Source organism: Argopecten irradians, chromosome 13 (genome assembly GCF_041381155.1).
Source record: "Argopecten irradians isolate NY chromosome 13, Ai_NY, whole genome shotgun sequence".
Lineage (NCBI taxonomy): Eukaryota > Metazoa > Mollusca > Bivalvia > Pectinida > Pectinidae > Argopecten > Argopecten irradians.
Genome location: NC_091146.1, coordinates 38,381,191 through 38,400,786, shown reverse-complemented (window position 1 = coordinate 38,400,786; position 19,596 = coordinate 38,381,191). Strand labels below are relative to the sequence as shown.

The 19,596-nt window shown below is 39.7% G+C and overlaps 1 protein-coding gene across 1 annotated transcript in view; it reads left to right on the top strand.

Annotated features, from left to right (window-relative positions):
- Nucleotides 1-256: 256 nt before the first annotated feature.
- LOC138305871 (GA-binding protein subunit beta-1-like) overlaps nucleotides 257-19,596 on the top strand; it is a 50,191-nt gene continuing 30,851 nt past the window's right edge. The window contains exons 1-3 of the mRNA XM_069246133.1: nucleotides 257-493; nucleotides 1,608-1,805; nucleotides 17,666-17,764. Of these exons, the coding sequence (XP_069102234.1) occupies nucleotides 296-493; nucleotides 1,608-1,805; nucleotides 17,666-17,764 (495 nt within the window). The 5' untranslated portion in view covers nucleotides 257-295. The remainder of the gene's footprint in view (nucleotides 494-1,607; nucleotides 1,806-17,665; nucleotides 17,765-19,596) is intronic.

Below are 19,596 nucleotides of genomic sequence, written 5' to 3'. Positions count from 1 at the left end.
CATTGAACGCTCAGATGGGTTTGATACTGTTCAAAATCCGTCAATATTTGCAAGAGTTACGGGACTTGATAACTGCACCTAATTATTAACAATATTTACAACTGTAAATAACTATTTTTTGTGATGTTTAAACTGATGTGCAAGCAACACATCCACTTACGTGGAATTCTTGTTTTCCTATTCAGCTTTTGCCAAGGTAGTCAGATGACCATTCCGACTCTTGTTTAATTGTTCCGGATAAAGTATGATGATCAGTATGATAACTATCTTTACAGGTAGGTCTATGTGAAGCTGGATGCAGACTGTGAAACAGATCAAACAAGTTCTTGCTCAGGAAGTTAGCCTCGTTTTACCCAAACGTGAAGGCTACAAGAACTCATCTGGCATGTCTTTGGTTGATCTCGGCAAGCGACTGCTGGATGCAGCCAAGCGAGGTGAGACGGAGGAAGTTCGTACACTGATGTCTAATGGAGCACCATTTACCACTGATTGGGTGAGACTGACAGGAGCTGCGATTGGGCGCCTGATCCATATCAATGCCACTGTTAATGTGTTGGAACATCTTAACCACTCACCCACTCACAAACCTTCTCTCCTTATAACACTCCCCACCACGAATCTTCTCTCCTTATAACACTCCTCACCCACAAACCTTCTCTCCTTATAACACTCCTCACCCACAAACCTTCTCTCCTTATAACACTCCCCACCAACAAACCTTCTCTCCTTATAACACTCCCCACCCACAAACCTTCTCTCCTTATAACACTCCCCACCCACAAACCTTCTCTCCTTATAACACTCCCCACCCACAAACCTTCTCTCCTTATAACACTCCCCACCCACAAACCTTCTCTCCTTATAACACTCCCCACCCACAAACGTTCTCTCCTTATAACACTCCCCACCCACAAACCTTCTCTCCTTATAACACTCCCCACCCACAAACCTTCTCTCCTTATAACACTCCCCACCCACAAACCTTCTCTCCTTACAACACTCCCCACCCACAAACCTTCTCTCCTTTTAACACTCCCCACCCACAAACCTTCTCTCCTTATAACACTCCCCACCCACAAACCTTCTCTCCTTATAACACTCCCCACCACAAACCTTCTCTCCTTATAACATTCCTCACCCACAAACCTTCTCTCCTTATAACACTCCCCACCCACAAACCTTCTCTCCTTATAACACTCCCCACCCACAAACCTTCTCTCCTTATAACACTCCCCACCCACAAACCTTCTCTCCTTATATCACTCCCCACCACAAACCTTCTCTCCTTATAACACTCCCCACCCACAAACCTTGTTTTATAACACTCCCCACTACAAACCTTCTCTCCTTATAACACTCCCCACCCACAAACCTTCTCTCCTTATAACACTCCCAGCTCACAAACCTTTTCTCCTTAAAACACTCCTCACCCACAAACCTTCTCTCCTTATAACACTCCCCACCACAAACCTTCTCTTCTTATGACACTTGATATTGGGCGAGTCAGTTTGTCACAAACAAAAAAGGCTGAAAGACCTCATGTTGGGTGTGTTTGGATGAAAAGATACACAGTTCCTAATATGATCTCTTTAATTTATTTTTGTCAGCTTGGTACTTCCCCTCTACATTTTGCAACCCAGTATGGGCACATAGAGACAGCAGAGATATTACTGAGAGCAGGGATCAGTCGAGACGCACGCACAAAGGTAGACCGCACCCCACTGCACGTTGCTGCCCAAGAAGGTCATGTTGATATCGTGGAGCTTCTCATCACACATGCTGCTGATATAGATGCAAAAGACATGGTTAGTAGGTGTAACATCACAGACATGGTTTGTAGGTGTAACATCTCCTTCGCATCATACTTACCTGCTAGGTGAATCAAACTACATAAGGCTTATACCACTTCTCGCTATAATTACCCGCCGATAATAAAAAAATGATTACTCCCCTTGGACTACAATGACTGGTCCCTCCGCGCATGCGCATACCAATCTTTTATTCGGCGGCCATTGCAGCTTGTTCGGATTCCACTTCGTATCTAAAGATTTATATTTTCTGTCAACGTAAGTTTTTACTTTCTGGTTTTTATCGATTTTTCACAACTTGTAAAGTATTTGGACAACGTTTTCTTTACTTTGTATACGTTGTCGGTCAGTTTATTGATCGTATTTTGACGATTCTAGCACCAACGTGTTGTAACCACATGCTCCGGTGCTCGGTCAATATGTCGAAAAATAACAAGAAATCGGACTCCGGTAAAGAGTCAAATAATTCGATTTCTGAAAGAGGAAACCCTGGTAAAGGGAGCAACATTCCCCATAACATAGATCTGGAGAGGGCGACTCCGGAAAGAGAAAAATCAGCCTCGCATGGAGCCAAGTCCCTGAGTAAAGGGACTGACAGGTTACGCCATGAGGGGTCATCTTCGAAAGGCATTTCGAAGTCTGAGGTTATGAGCATGATTCAGGGAGAACTTCAGTCCTGGAAACAGGAGATGGGCAGCTTTATTAAAGAAGCTATGTCAGCTAATCGGCCCAAAACGAGTTCCGACTATCCGGATACTTTAGTGTTGAATGACGAGGACGATTCGTTCTCATTTTCGGGTTCTCCCATTAAACAAAAACGATCTTGGGAGAGGGAACATAGGATGTCAGATCATACTTTGACGCCTAATTTCTCTACTTTTCTGCCCCAGAACAGTCGCTCTAATGTTAACTTTGAGTTAGACTCTCAATCTGTGGGGGCTGAGTCTGACGAGGGTCAGACTCCTGTTGATAGAGAGGGAGTGCCTCCCTCGTGGAATAAGTTAGTCTCTGATGTACAGACTATGTTAAATATAGAATGTAAAGAGGAACAGAAGGACTCTAGATCCTCCCTCTTGGCTGAGACCTTTGCCAGTTTACCAAATACCCTGAAGGAGTCAGGTCCAGTGTTACCAGCAGAGGGCATGCTGTTAAGTTCTTGGAATGAAAATGAAAAATCATTTCCAAAATTTGCATCCTTTAAGGCAAGACATAGGTCCCAATATCGCTGGCCTGATGAAGATTTTCAGCAGTTTGGGAAGGTTCCCGAGGTGGATACGGCTGTTTCCACTTTCATTCAGTCTATGAGACATAGTCAAAAGAGTGCGAAGGGGTCCAAGGGTGATTTACCCTCTCGTGACTCACAGAAAGACAATGTTTTTGTCTCCATTGATCAATCCCTTCGTCATCAGCAGAGAGCTATCTCTCATGCTTCATATTTTCTGACAGCCCTATCTAAGGGTATAAGGGGAGAAGTACAAGGAGTCTCAGATGAGACAATGTCCCAGTTATTAGGAAGCTTAGCAGCCACCCTCTCTGATATCGGTGACTTATCCATCCGAGCTTCATCTAGATGTATTCTTGCGAGAAGAAATCTATATCTAGACGCTATGCAGATTTATGATAAGAACACTCGGCAGGAACTTACTAAAGTGTCCCCGACAGGTAAGTTGTTGTTCAACAACAAAGTTCAACAAATTACCCATCAGTCTTCGGAGCTGATCAGAGATGTTAGGGAAACAGCCCGTACTTTGGGCTCAGTTTAGAGATCAGGGAGCAATAAGAGACCTCCTGCCCCTAACAACCAGGATGAATCCCATTATAGCTCTGACAGGAAGTTCAGAAGGTTAGAGGGGGGTGTTAAGAACAAAGTACCCAGTTTTTCCCCAGCCAAACAGTTCAACTACAATCAAAAGTTTACCCTTAACAAAGAAAGATCGTACAACAATAACCTGTCCAATAGGGGTGGATCTAGTAAAAATACAGGAAGGGGGCGGGGCCTCTCTCAGAACCCCTAGGAGTTACCCCCCCAGTCTCAGTCAAGTTCCATTACCAGAAATTCCAGTGGGGGGGAGGCTTCAGTATTTTGTGAAAGCATGGGAGAAGATAACTTCAGACAAATTTGTTTTGAGGGTAGTGTCACAGGGGTACAAGATAGAATTCAATCGAGTACCTCCGCTGTCCGAGACAGTGATATTTACCAAGGTTCCATCAGACAACCTGAAAGCACAAACGTTAAAAACAGAGGTAGAAGCTCTTGTTACGAAAGGGGCAGTAATAGAACTAGGAAGAGATTTCGGTCCAGGGTTTTACAACACCCTATTTGTTGTCCCCAAGAAGAGTGGGGGTTACAGACCCATTCTAAATTTAAAACCGCTAAATCAGTTTATCAGATACCAACATTTCAAGATGGAGAATCTAAGGTCAATCATTCTAGCCCTAAACAAGGGAGATTGGGCAGCAACAATAGATCTCTCAGATGCTTATCTCCACATTCCAATTCACAAAGACAGTCAAAAATTTCTAAGATTTGCCTTTCTAGGAAGGGTTTACCAATTTGTTGCCCTACCTTTCGGTATATCATCAGGTCCAAGGGTTTTTGTGAAGGTAATATCAGTAGTGTTAGCACACCTGAGAGGTCAGAGACTTCACCCTCATGCATACTTAGACGATTGGCTAATTCGCGATCGTCTACAGAGATCTCTAGTCAGAGGAATTCAGAAAGTTCTCACAAACTCACAAATCTAGGTTTTCTTCCAAACTGGGAGAAATCACAACTTTTCCCTACTCAAGATTTCCAGTACATAGGAGCTCACTTTCGACTAGACCTGGGTCTAGTTTTTCCACCACAGGAAAGAATCTGTCCCCTTTGAAAATGTCTTGTACAGATAGAATCGATGGCGCAAGTACAGATTTTTTGGATTCTTCGGATCTTGGGCCTAATGAATTCTTGCATAGAAGTTATTCCATGGGCCAGGCTCCATATGAGACCGATACAACTGTACCTTCTGTATCATTGGAGACCCAGAACAAGGGATGTGTATTTTTCAATCCCGGTAACAAGGATGTTAACAGATTCTTTCCTCTGGTGGAAGAACGATTTAGCAGTGTTCAAAGGCAGAGCACTGACGGACAGACCATTAGATCTAGTCCTAACTACCGATGCCTCAGGACAGGGCTGGGGGGCCCACATTCAGGATCAGAAGTTCTCAGGGCACTGGGGACACCACGAGATAGACAAAGATATCAATTGGAAAGAGCTAAAAGCTATTCACCTATCAGTTTCTCAGATCATACCTCTACTACAAGGAAAGAAAGTTCTAGTCCAGTCAGACAATTCAACAGTAGTTTCGTATATAAACAAACAAGGGGGGACACATTCTTCGACCCTTTGTATACTAACATGGAAGATACTTCAGTTATGTATAGAACAGGGGATATAACTCCGGGCAATTCACATCCCGGGCAGGTTGAACTTAACAGCAGATGCTCTATCCAGGAAGTCTCAGATTATTCCAACAGAATGGACCATGCAGAAACAGGTTCTCAATCAAATTTTTCATTTTTGGGGTTAACCACAGATAGATCTGTTTGCATCCAAACTCAATCATCAACTCCCGGTGTATATGTCTCCGGTACCGGACAGTCAGGCTTTGGCTGTCGACGCTCTAGCTCAGAATTGGGAAGGGATGTACGCTTATGCTTACCCCCCAATATCATTGGTAGCACGAGTGATAAGGAAGGTACAACAAGAGAAGATAACTCTTATTCTGATAGCACCATTCTGGGAGAGACAAGCATGGTTTCCAGATTTAATAGATCTCCTAATAGAGTATCCAATAAAGTTACCAGAGAGGCTGGATTTGATCAGACAGCCTCACAACAAGAAACTGCATCCATCTCCTCAACTTCTCCAGTTGACTGCATGGAAGTTGTCAGGAGACAGTATGATGCGGAAGGCTTTTCAGCAGCAGTTGCTGAGAGAGCAGTCGGGGCTAGACGATCTAGTACCTATCACACATACAATGCAAGAGTTAGGATTTACTCGAAATGGGCTTCACAGAACGGGATCGATCCGTTTTTGGCAACTGTAAGTCAGATTGCAGAGTTCATGGAATATCTTTTTTCCGAGAAAAACCTACAAGTTAGAACTATTCAAGGGTATAGGTCGGCTATTTCGCTGATCCATCCAGGTTGGAATGGGATTAAGGTAGGAAACCATCCAAGGTTAGAGAGCCTGCTAAAAGCATATGTAAATAACAGACCAATTCAACGAAGGCTAGCACCTTCTTGGAGTCTTTCATTAGTGTTGAATTGTTTAATGAAAGCTCCGTTTGAACCTCTTGTAAATAGTCCATTGAAATTTTTGACGTTCAAGACTGTATTTTTAGTTGCTATTGCTTCAGGCAGAAGACGTAGTTGTTTACAAGCCCTCTGTTGTAAAGAAGGCCATGTTAGATGGGATAAAAAGGGAGTTTCTCTGATCCCTCACCCAGGGTTTTTGGCGAAAAATGAATCTCTATCTTATGTAGCCAAAAAGATCTTTCTACCTAAAATGTCAGAATTCTCCTCTATAAAGGAGGACAGTTTAGTGTGCCCTTATAGGGCACTTCGTTGTTATTTGTCTAGAACTGCAAAGTTCAGGAAGAAGGTAGAGCAGCTTTTTGTCACTTACAAGGATAATAGATGTCATGCTGCTTCTAGAGATACCATCTCCAGTTGGATTGTCCAAACTATTGAAGAGGCCAAGGAAGAAGATTTTTCAATGGCAAAGGCACACGATACTCGGAGCTTGTCCACTTCCTTCGCCCTGTTTAAAGGGGTATCGATGGAGGATATCATGGAGGCTGCTTCCTGGAAGTCAGAGTCTACATTCACCAGTCACTATTTGAGAAATATGAGTCGTGAGACTGGCAGATTTGGTTGTGCCGTCCTAACGACAGAACAGAAATAAGACTGAAGGGTGGATGAAGAGGCCTAGTTGAGTGAGTAACAAATCCCTCCTCCTATTACAAGCTTTGTATTCTGTAGCCTTATGTAGTTTGTTTCACCTAGCAGGTAAGTATGATGCGAAGGAGATTATATCCTTTCTCATTGTGAGAGGATTATCTCCGAGCATCATACTTACCTGCTAGGTCTACCCGCCCACCTCCCCTCTTATTTGTTTATTTATAATGCATTATAGACCTTCATAAAAGATTGGTATGCGCATGCGCGGAGGGACCAGTCATTGTAGTCCAAGGGGAGTAATCATTTTTTTTATTATCGGCGGGTAATTATAGCGAGAAGTGGTATAAGCCTTATGTAGTTTGATTCACCTAGCAGGTAAGTATGATGCTCGGAGATAATCCTCTCACAATGAGAAAGGATATAATCACAGACATGGTTTGTAGGTGTAACATCACATACATGGTTTATAGATGTAACATCACAGACATGGTTAGTAGGTGTAACATCACAGACATGGTTTGTAGGTGTAACATCACAGACATGGTTTATAGATGTAACATCACAGACATGGTTAGTAGGTGTAACATCACAGACATGGTTAGTAGGTGTAACATCACAGACATGGTTTGTAGGTGTAACATCACAGACATGGTTAGTAGGTGTAACATCACAGACATGGTTAGTAGGTGTAACACCACAGACATGGTTTGTAGATGTAACATCACAGACATGGTGAGTAGGTGTAACACCACAGACATGGTTAGTAGGTGTAACATCACAGACATGGTTAGTAGTTGTAACATCACAGACATGGTTAGTAGGTGTAACATCACAGACATGGTTAGTAGGTGTAACATCACAGACATGGTTAGTAGTAGGTGTAACATCACAGACATGGTTAGTAGGTGTAACATCACAGACATGGTTAGTAGGTGTAACATCACAGACATGGTTAGTAGGTGTAACATCACAGACATGGTTAGTAGGTGTAACATCACAGACATGGTTAGTAGGTGTAACATCACAGACATGGTTATTTTAGTAGGTGTAACATCACAGACATGGTTAGTAGGTGTAACATCACAGACATGGTTTATAGATGTAACATCACAGACATGGTTAGTAGTTGTAACATCACAGACATGGTTAGTAGGTGTAACATCACAGACATGGTTAGTAGGTGTAACATCACAGACATGGTTAGTAGGTGTAACATCACAGACATGGTTAGTAGGTGTAACATCACAGACATGGTTTGTAGGTGTAACATCACAGACATGGTTAGTAGGTGTAACATCACAGATATGGTTAGTAGGTGTAACATCACAGACATGGTTAGTAGGTGTAACATCACAGACATGGTTTATAGATGTAACATCACAGACATGGTTAGTAGGTGTAACATCACAGACATGGTTAGTAGGTGTAACATCACAGACATGGTTAGTTGGTGTAACATCACAGACATGGTTAGTAGGTGTAACATCACAGACATGGTTAGTAGGTGTAACATCACAGACATGGTTAGTGGGTGTAACATCACAGACATGGTTTATAGATGTAACATCACAGACATGGTTAGTAGTTGTAACATCACAGACATGGTTAGTAGGTGTAACATCACAGACATGGTTTGTAGGTGTAACATCACAGACATGGTTAGTAGCTGTAACATCACAGACATGGTTAGTAGGTGTAACATCACAGACATGGTTAGTAGGTGTAACATCACAGACATGGTTAGTAGGTGTAACATCACAGACATGGTTAGTAGGTGTAACATCACATACATGGTTAGTAGGTGTAACATCACAGACATGGTTAGTAGGTGTAACATCACAGACATGGTTAGTAGGTGTAACATCACATACACGGTTAGTAGGTGTAACATCACAGACATGGTTTATAGATGTAACATCACAGACATGGTTAGTAGGTGTAACATCACAGACATGGTTTATAGATGTAACATCACAGACATGGTTTATAGATGTAACATCACAGACATGGTTAGTAGGTGTAACATCACATACACGGTTAGTAGGTGTAACATCACAGACATGGTTTGTAGGTGTAACATCACAGACATGGTTAGTAGGTGTAACATCACAGACATGGTTAGTAGGTGTAACATCACATACACGGTTAGTAGGTGTAACATCACAGACATGGTTTATAGATGTAACATCACAGACATGGTTAGTAGGTGTAACATCACAGACATGGTTTATAGATGTAACATCACAGACATGGTTTATAGATGTAACATCACAGACATGGTTAGTAGGTGTAACATCACATACACGGTTAGTAGGTGTAACATCACAGACATGGTTTGTAGGTGTAACATCACAGACATGGTTAGTAGGTGTAACATCACAGACATGGTTAGTAGGTGTAACATCACAGACATGGTTAGTAGGTGTAACATCACAGACATGGTTAGTAGGTGTAACATCACAGACATGGTTAGTAGGTGTAACATCACAGACATGGTTATTAGGTGTAACATCACAGACATGGTTAGTAGGTGTAACATCACAGACATGGTTAGTAGGTGTAACATCACAGACATGGTTAGTAGGTGTTACATCACAGACATGGTTAGTAGGTGTAACATCACAGACATATTTATGACATAGGGACCTAAGACATGGTTAGTAACATATTAGGTGTAATATCACATTCTTTATCCGTATGTTGCATTTACGATAACACATACTTGATATATGTACATTAAGTATAAATTAAGAAAAAAATAAGACTTAATGTATAATTTAAGCTTTATTTAAGGAATGATTTATTTTAGCTCACCTGCCCGAAGGATAAGTGAGTTTATGCCGTGGTGAAGCGTCCGTCTGGCTGGCGTCAACTTTTCCATTTAAACAACTTCTTCTCTAAAACTTAGACCTAGAGTCCTGAAATTTGACTTTTAGCATGCTGGGTTGAAGGGTTACAGTACGTGAAATGTTTCCAGCCTAACACAAAAAAAATCACCCGTTAGCTAACGATTAACGATCAACGGTTAACACAATACTGGCTAAAGATTAATGCAAAGCGCAAAACGATCGGCTTGGATAAACCGGAAGTACCGTTTTTATAATCACGGACACGGATTGACGGTAAATAAATGACGGATTTTGACTTTCTGAAATACAAACGAATGTATAAGAAAAACAGGAGTGTGTTCAGGATTATATAATGATATAATTACATTGATGATATTAGTTTCTGTTTATCATATAAACATTTTCCTATGAAGACTGTATGGACATGATGAAGTCAAAGAAGACTGTACTCGATGGGAAGTTTCCATTTTACATGTACAAAATGTAAGTTTACAAAATGAATTACATGTGCAACTGTATGTTTTAAGAGAGAATGGCATTATTCTAAAGTGTCTTATTTACCCGATGTTTTAAGAAATAACAAATTGTTACAACAACTCTATACTGATAATAACATGATGAAGTCAAACACGACTGTACTCAGACATGTTAACCCTACCGATTCAGGCGGAAGTCTACCGCTTTTGAGGATGATATTCCGCCTACCGCTTTAATATCCAAATATTCTGATTTCTGCAAAACATCTTATTAAATTTTTTTTCTTCCGATTTTTGAAATTTTTATAGACGGTTGGTGCTGCCATGGCGGCTTCAAAATGCATACCAAACAGATTAGGGGGACTGGGTTGATACTTAAGTAAACAAAGGAGGTGTGAACACTCCCTGACCAACACCCACTGTTGCTAATTAGGCCTAGCAGCCTGGGGCTATAGTTCCACCTTGGCTTGGTGGTTTCACGTTTTTGAGTGTAATGATGTGTGTATTACGTAGGCATACCGTAAGGAAACAATCATCTGGCCTTTTAATAAATTTTGTGCCTAAAACTAGTTAGCATCCTTTTAAAAACAAACACTACTTATAATTGAAATGATTTACTCACGTTTTTAATGTAAAATAGGCGTATAGTGCCTGCTGAAAGTCATAAACTTTGCAATCGTAATGGCCACCATTTTGGATTGGGGTGATTCTAATAGAGGAGCCGGATTCGTATAAATTTTAAAGTTGTATGGTCTATCACTTTCGCTCTTTTTGTCGTAATGAAAAGTGTTTAAGTGTTATACATATTTTTCGCTGTCTGTCTGAGTTTAAAACTTTCTAATTTTACCACTTTTTATAAAGTTACAGCACTGGAAGTATTTTTAATTATAAATGTAAAAAATCTTTTTAACGTGTACACGTGAAAAATAGGCTCGAACGATGCTGAATCATTCCGAACTCTTCCGAACGTCGTCGTGACAATCTCGAAGTAACACGAGAGTAGTAAAACCAAGAGAAAATGTCAACAATTTTTTCATAAACAAAACATGTGGTCGACCTCAGCAAACTGGATTTACAAAGAAATTAATTCTCGCTCATTACAATATTTGATACACACAATATTGAATTACGTCAATGCGTGAATTGGATGGTTCATACATGTACCAGCACGATTTGCTCATATTAGCCAGAAGGAAAACGTAAACAAACACATGTGTGCTTATGCTAGTTACCTTGATCACCACGTGCAGGACGTGTGGACGTCAGTCACGTGATACGATTCGGAATTCCGACAAAACCCGAAGGTACTGAACATGGCGGTGATTGAAGGCATTTTATTCAAAACCAGGAATATATAATTCCTAGATTTCGGCTCTCTTACAAGCTGACATATGGTTTTGGGGAGCTTAACCATTAAGTTACATGTCCATGTTCATATATCAAATATTAAAGCGACATATCTTTACAATGAAAATTACCAGAAATACAACTTTAAGGATTTTACTAAAAAAAAATTTTTTTTGCAGTGGGATTATTTCTCTAGAATATTGGTGTAAATTTTAGAAAAAAAATATTTGTATTTTTTCTTGCATAAATCAAAAGAAAATGAGTTCAGTATGTATTACAAAAAAAAAAGTGGAAAAAAAATATGTAGACAAAATGTATATTTTAAAAAAGTGTTAAATATTATTGAAATAAAAGTATACAATATGTTTATTGGCATTTTTCATCTTCTAAATGTAATGTAAGCCTTATTTAACATTCAAAAAATGCAAAATGAGCCACCAAGACCTATGGTGATAATCAAAGTTAAAACATAGATCTAATTTGTTAACAAAATATGTTTTTGTAATTATTTTGCATGTTATTGATATTTATTTATCTCTGATGCGCCGCGAAAAATGTCGCGTGCAATGCTGCCGCTTTTGAGTCAAAAATCTACCTCTTTTTCGTCACCAAAGGTTAACATGTCTGCTGTACTCGATGCGAAGTTTCCAGTTTACACGTAGGTTTTACAAATTACGTGTACAACTGTATGTATTAAGAGAGAATTGTATTATATTAAGTGTCAGATTTATCCATTATTTTAAGAAATAACAAACAAATTGTTACAACAACATTTTATTGATAATATTACCGTCACAATGTCATAATTAGGTCAGGATGACCTATTGTCATCACACACCGTCTGTCTTCGTGCGCCGTGCGCCGTCCGCTGTGCGTCGTCCACCATGCATCGTCCCTCATGCGCCGTCCACAAACTTTTCATTCAAAGAAATTCTTCTCAATAACCAAAAGCCCCAGGGTATTGATATTTGGCCTGTAGCATGCTGGGATGAAGGGCTACCAAGTATGTTCAAATGAATGACCTTGACCTTCATTCAAAGTCACTGAGGTCATATAGGCTAAAATCTTTAAACGACATCTTCTCAAGAACCAGAAGGCCCAGGGTACTGATATTGGGCCTGTAGCATGCTGGGATAAAGGGCTACAAAGTTTGTTCAAATGAATGACCTTAACCTTCATTCAAGGTAACAGGGGTCAAATAGGATAAAATCCTTTAAACAACTTCTTGTCAATAACTAAGAGGCCTAGAGACCTGATATTGGGCCTGTGACATGCTTGGATGAAGGGCTATCGATTGTGTTTAAATGAATGACCTTGATCTTCATTCAAGGTCACAGGGGTCAAATAGGCTAAAATCTTTAAACGACATCTTCTCAAGAACCAGAAGGCCCAGGGTACTGATATTGGGCATGTAGCATGCTGGGATGAAGGGCTACCAAGTTTGTTCAAATGAATGACCTTGACCTTCATTCAAGGTCACAGGGGTCAAATAGGCTAAAATCCTTTAAACAACTTCTTGTCAATAACTAAGAGGCCTAGAGTTCTAGACCTGATATTGGGCCTGTGACATGCTTGGATGAAGGGCTATCAAGTTTGTTCAAATGAATGACCTTGATCTTCATTCAAGGTCACTGGGGTCAAATAGGCTAAAATCTTTAAACCACTTCTTTTTAAGACCTAGAAGGCCCAGGGTACCGATATTGGGCCTATAGCATGCTTGGATAAAGGGCTAACAAGTTTGTTCAAGGTCACGTGGGTCAAATAGGCTAAAATCTTTAAATGACTTCTTCTCAAGAACCAGAAGGCCCAGGGTACTGATATTGGGTATGTAGCATGCTGGGATGAAGGGCTACCAAGTTTGTTCAAATGAATGACCTTGACCTTCATTCAAGGTCACTGGGGTCAAATAGGCTAAAATCCTTTAAACAACTTCTTGTCAATAACTAAGAGGCCTAGAGTTCTAGACCTGATATTGGGCCTGTGACATGCTTGGATGAAGGGCTATCAAGTTTGTTCAAATGAATGACCTTGATCTTCATTCAAGGTCACTGGGGTCAAATAGGTTAAAATCTTTAAACCACTTCTTTTTTAGACCTAAAAGGCCCAGGGTACCGATATTGGGCCTGTAGCATGCTTGGATAAAGGGCTACCAAGTTTGTTCAAGGTCACGTGGGTCAAATAGGCTAAAATCTTTAAACGACTTCTTCTCAAGAACAAGAAGGCCCAGGGTACTGATATTGGGTATGTAGCATGCTGGGATGAAGGGCTACCAAGTTTGTTCAAATGAAGGACATTAAACCTCATTCAAGCTAGGTCACAGGGGTCAAAATGGCTAAAATCTTTAAACGACAATGTTGTATTGTACTAATAGTCAGATGACCGTTAAGGCCCATGGGCCTCTTGTTTTAGTGAAGAGATACCGGTACGTTTAATAGTACCATGGTATATATTGAAATGAAAAATAGAAGATTTTCATGCATACTCATTTAAAATGTAGTTAAAGTTCCGTCTATATGTTTGATTTCTATTATTGATATTTCATAACACAACAATTGTAATTAGTTACATTTTATAGTGTTTCTCGCATCTGTCACAAGTTTTAGTTTGTTTTATTTTTCAGATTTGTCGAAAGGCTCTTCCGCCTACCATGGAAAATGTATTCTCAGAATATTTTTTCATAACGGATGATGTTACTAGGGTGTGCATTCAGTGTATGTGTACATAAAAGTTCATCGCTTACAATCGACTAGGCATCGATTTTAGGGTCGTACATTTACAAATGTACATACATGCGCCACATACACAGCTACTGTAATAAAGATTGAACACTTGAATTTGTGTTTTGTCATTTGGAGTTAATTGCATGATATAGTTCATGCATATAAAAAAGATATATATAGAGAATAAAAATATTTCACTTCGAGTTATTTATATTCAAATTAAGTCCATTGTGCACGATCATTGATGACAACTACGGTGAAGACGGCGATGCACATGTATGTAAGATGAAGATTACTGTAAAATTGCATTAAGATAAATTTTCTACGCACATTTGTAACTGGTGTAAGAAATAAAGTTATTTGATCACATTTCACATCAAGCAACTCTTCAATTTACAGTTATAAGCAAGTTAATTATTCATACAATGTATAAATGTATTTAACTAATTCATTCCAACGTTACTGATATGAATGCATATTGTAAACATCAAAACTTTCAAAATACGACAGTGCGTGTAGTGTACTGTTATGGGGCACAGGTAAGTTTGGTATAAAGTTAATCTCCCTTCCAAGAAGGTGTTAATTACAGGTGAACTCCGCCCGTGGCCAGCGACAGGGGGTCGACACAAGGTAACACCTGTCGTGACCTAAATACATGTACAGGTAAAATACCAGTACGCGTCACGCTGGGAATTGAAGAGATTCCAGGTACAAATAACAACTAACACATGTGAGAAGGTGATTGTCCAGTTTCACTGTAGTGCAACTAGTACGGCAACGATGTTTTGATCTGTTTCCGGTATCGCTTCGGCGACATGAAGACCACGGTACTGTGCTTTGTATCACTAATTTGCTGGCGTTACGGATGATACCATGTTTCATGGTATGTAGTGATTGCTGAAGAGTATGATAAGTTTCAACCATACCAAAAAATATATTATTTTCTGTTTTCTTATATTTAAAAAAATGCATCTGAATATCACACATGACAGAAAACACAGCTAGATTTTTCGTTCAGCTTCTATTTGCCGACTTATATTGAGGTATAGTTTTACTGTGATTCAATATTGGAAATCATTAGACTTTCCCGTTTCCATTGGTATATAATATGTTTACAATAATGTTAAAAATACTTATGAAATTCAACAATTTGTGTTCGATATCAGACTAATGTCGCAACGGTTTCGAATTTCGATAGTGTACGGTTGAGACACAAGTTAAAAACAAAAGTGAGTGTACGGTTTGGATTTCTTTCTTTCAGATAATGACATGAAAATGGACCAATTTGTGTGCTATTATTAGAATTAAATTCATTAGACGTAATATTTAACGTGTACGCGGTTAGACGACTTGGGAAAGATTCAAGTAAAGTAAGTAATGCTATCTAATTTTGTAGTAGACTAGAAATGGGTATACTAGTTTATCCCGTAATGCGCTTGATATACAGCAACCTAACCTTGTTCATGTCATATTTTTGCATACATCGGCTATTTTAATTTAAAAAAAACATATCAAATTTGTAGAACCGATTTTTATCTAGACCCCCTAAACGTGGAAACATGGTCTATGGGCTCTTTGGTCCATATTGAAATGAACTGTAGCTTATTCTCAGATCCTTGTGGTTACGCTAGGATTCGAGGACGATGGGACAAGATGTCCGACTCTATTGCATATTTACAGCAAATTTTGGCGTTAAAATTCTCCCAAAATAGTTTCATAAATTCAAAAGTGTTCAAAAGTAAAAACTCCTTAGTCCCACATCAAAGGATTTGAGAGACCTATAGGCAATGTAATGATGGGCATAAAAACGGTATACGAAATGATGTACATATCAGATGCAGGTACACACATCTCACCAGTATAATGAAAATGTGCCTAATTAGTAATAGTATATATGCATTGGTCAGTGTGACCGAGTGCAAAGCGGCAAACTATTATTTTAAAGATGAACTGGACAAATGCAATTAATGCCACAGCTAGGGATCTGATAATTATTTACAGTTTATATATTTATGTACATTAATTATAATGTAATCGTGGACCCACAAGAGTACCCAAAGACCATTTTAGATGTTTTAGGGGTCTAAATAAAAAAATCGGTAAACATCCTATTCTACATTGTACTATATGTGTTTAATGTAGAATAGGATTTTTACTGATTTCTTTTTTATCTAGGTCCCTAAAACGTCTAAAAATAGTCTATGGGCACTCTGGCGGGTCCATAATTATATAAACTGTAACTAATTCTCAGATCCCTGTGCTTAATACGTTACGGTTGGATTCTATTACGCATGGAATGCCATCATATAAATAATACCAAACCGTTGCAATCTCAAATTCCAAACCGTACACTTTTTCGCAATATCATTGATCAAAACCGTTGCGCAAAGACTGACACAACGATGTAAACAATGGGTGAAACACTCTTTATTCTTCATCAAATATAGCAAAGCGCATATCAAATTGATACATATGAATCTAATAATTTGTTTATCACTCATATTTTGTGAATATCTTGGATAATAAGCAAGATTCAGATGAAAACTTGAAGTTTTTGCTAGGAACTCGCATCAAGCTGTATGTAAGTGTCACAATTATGATAAATAGGAGTACTTTGCGTGAAATCACGATCTTAATACAAGGTAGGATATCTAATTAACACTTGAGCTGAACATCAGTCTGTAACACCATGCGCAATTTATTTAAACTCTACAAGTTGGAACCTACCTGCTCGGTACTCGTATATTGAAGCGATACCGGAAACGGATCAAAACATCATTCCCGTACTAGTTGCACTACAGTGAGTTCTGTACATGTGTTCTACATGTAGGTATACTCGTACATATATTCATTCAATGTCACAGGGGTCAAATAGGCTAAAATCTTTAAACGACTTCTTCCTAATTTATAACCGTGAGGTGTAGAGACCTGATATTGGGCCTGCTCTGATGTTTGTTAAGTATGAATTATGATTACCATTAGCAGGTGAGCGATTCAGGCTCTTGTTTTTTGTTTGCTGGTGTGTAAACTGCATATGTTGGACAGATATTTTAAATGACACGCATTAGAGCTTCATGTTTAAATATCTGCTAAACAAATGTTGTTTACACACCAACAAACAACAAAAAATAAAAATCATTCCTTATATTTTCATTTTGACCAACTATTTATTTTAAATTTAATGTTAGATAAAATAAAACTTTGTCGTTTTTTCAACATTATATGATTGATGTAACGGCAGGTCAATTGATGGAATCCTGGAACAGCTGGCTCCAATTTTGCGGGAACATGTTGTCAAATTCAGAAAGTACACAAAATATAGTTCTATAATAACACTATCATTTTCATTCCATTGATGCAATATTTCTCAAATATTTAATTTCTGAAATATAATGTAAGATCTTCATTACATTCAAATTGTTTAATTGAAGAATTAAAAATACAAGAATATTAAAAAACATTTTAACATCACCGATACTGAGAATAATTTCTTATATTTCATTTGTTTTCATTTGTAGCTTAAAATGACACCGTTGCACTGGGCAACAGAAAAAGGTCACCTCAGTGTAATAGAATCACTGGTGAGACATGGGGCTGATACTAGCTGTGACAACAAGGTAGATATCACTGAGGAGACATGGGGCTGATACTAGGTAGATATCACTGATGAGACATGGGGCTGATAATATGTAGATATCACTGGTGAGACATGGGGCTGATACTAGGTAGATATTACTGGTGAGACATGGGGCTGATACTATGTAGATATCACTGAGGAGACATGGGGCTGATACTAGGTAGATATCACTGGTGAGACATGGGGCTGATACTATGTAGATATCACTGAGGAGACATGGGGCTGATACTAGGTAGACATCACTGGTGAGACATGGGGCTGATACTAGGTAGATATCACTGAGGAGACATGGGGCTGATACTAGGTAGATATCACTGGTGAGGCATGGGGCTGATACTAGGTAGATATGACTGAGGAGACATGGGGCTGATACTAGGTAGATATCACTGGTGAGACATGGGGCTGATACTAGGTAGATATCACTGAGGAGACATTGGGCTGATACTAGGTAGATATCACTGGTGAGGCATGGGGCTGATACTAGGTAGATATGACTGAGGAGACATGGGGCTGATACTAGGTAGATATCACTGAGGAGACATGGGGCTGATACTAGGTAGATATCACTGGTGAGACATGGGGCTGATACTAGGTAGATATCACTGGTGAGACATGGGGCTGATACTAGGTAGATATCACTGGTGAGACATGGGGCCGATACTAGGTAGATATCACTGGTGAGACATGGGGCCGATACTAGGTAGATATCACTGGTGAGACATGGGGCCGATACTAGGTAGATATCACTAGTGAGACATGGGGCTGATACTAGGTAGATATCACTGAGGAGACATGGGGCCGATACTAGGTAGACATCACTGGTGAGACATGGGGATGATACTAGGTAGATATCACTGAGGAGACATGGGGCTGATACTAGGTAGATATCACTGGTGAGATATGGGGCTGATACTAGGTAGATATCACTGGTGAGACATGGGGCTGATACTAGGTAGATATCACTGGTGAGACATGGGGATGATACTAGGTAGATATCACTGAGGAGACATGGGGCTGATACTAGGTAGATATTACTGGTGAGACATGGGGCTGATACTAGGTAGATATCACTGAGAAGACATGGGGCTGATACTAGGTAGATATTACTGGTGAGACATGGGGCTGATACTAGGTAGATATCACTGGTGAGACATGGGGCTGATACTAGGTAGATATCACTGGTGAGACATGGGGCTGATACTAGGTAGATATCACTGGTGAGACATGGAGCTGATACTATGTAGATATTACTGGTGAGACATGGGGCTGATACTAGGTAGATATCACTGGTGAGACATTGGGCTGATACTAGGTAGATATCACTGGTGAGACATGGGGCTGATACTAGGTAGATATCACTGGTGAGACATGGGGCTGATACTAGGTAGATATCACTGGTGAGACATGGGGCTGATACTAGGTAGATAGCATTAGTGAGACATGGGGCTGATACTAGGTAGATATCACTGGTGAGACATGGGGCTGATACTAGGTAGATATCACTGGTGAGACATGGGGCTGATACTAGGTAGATATCACTGGTGAGACATGGGGCTGATACTAGGTAGATATCACTGAGGAGACATCGGGATGATACTAGGTAGATATCACTGGTGAGACATGGGGCTGATACTAGGTAGATATCATTGGTGAGACATGGGGCTGATACTACTAGGGCCGATTATTCTCTAATTTCATATGTAAGTTCTTGGGGCCTAGTTGTGCACACTGACCTTTTGGACCGATTGGTCATCAATATGGCTGACAGGCCGCCTTCTTTGATTTTGTTAGTTGAAGTTTGAAAAGTAGAGA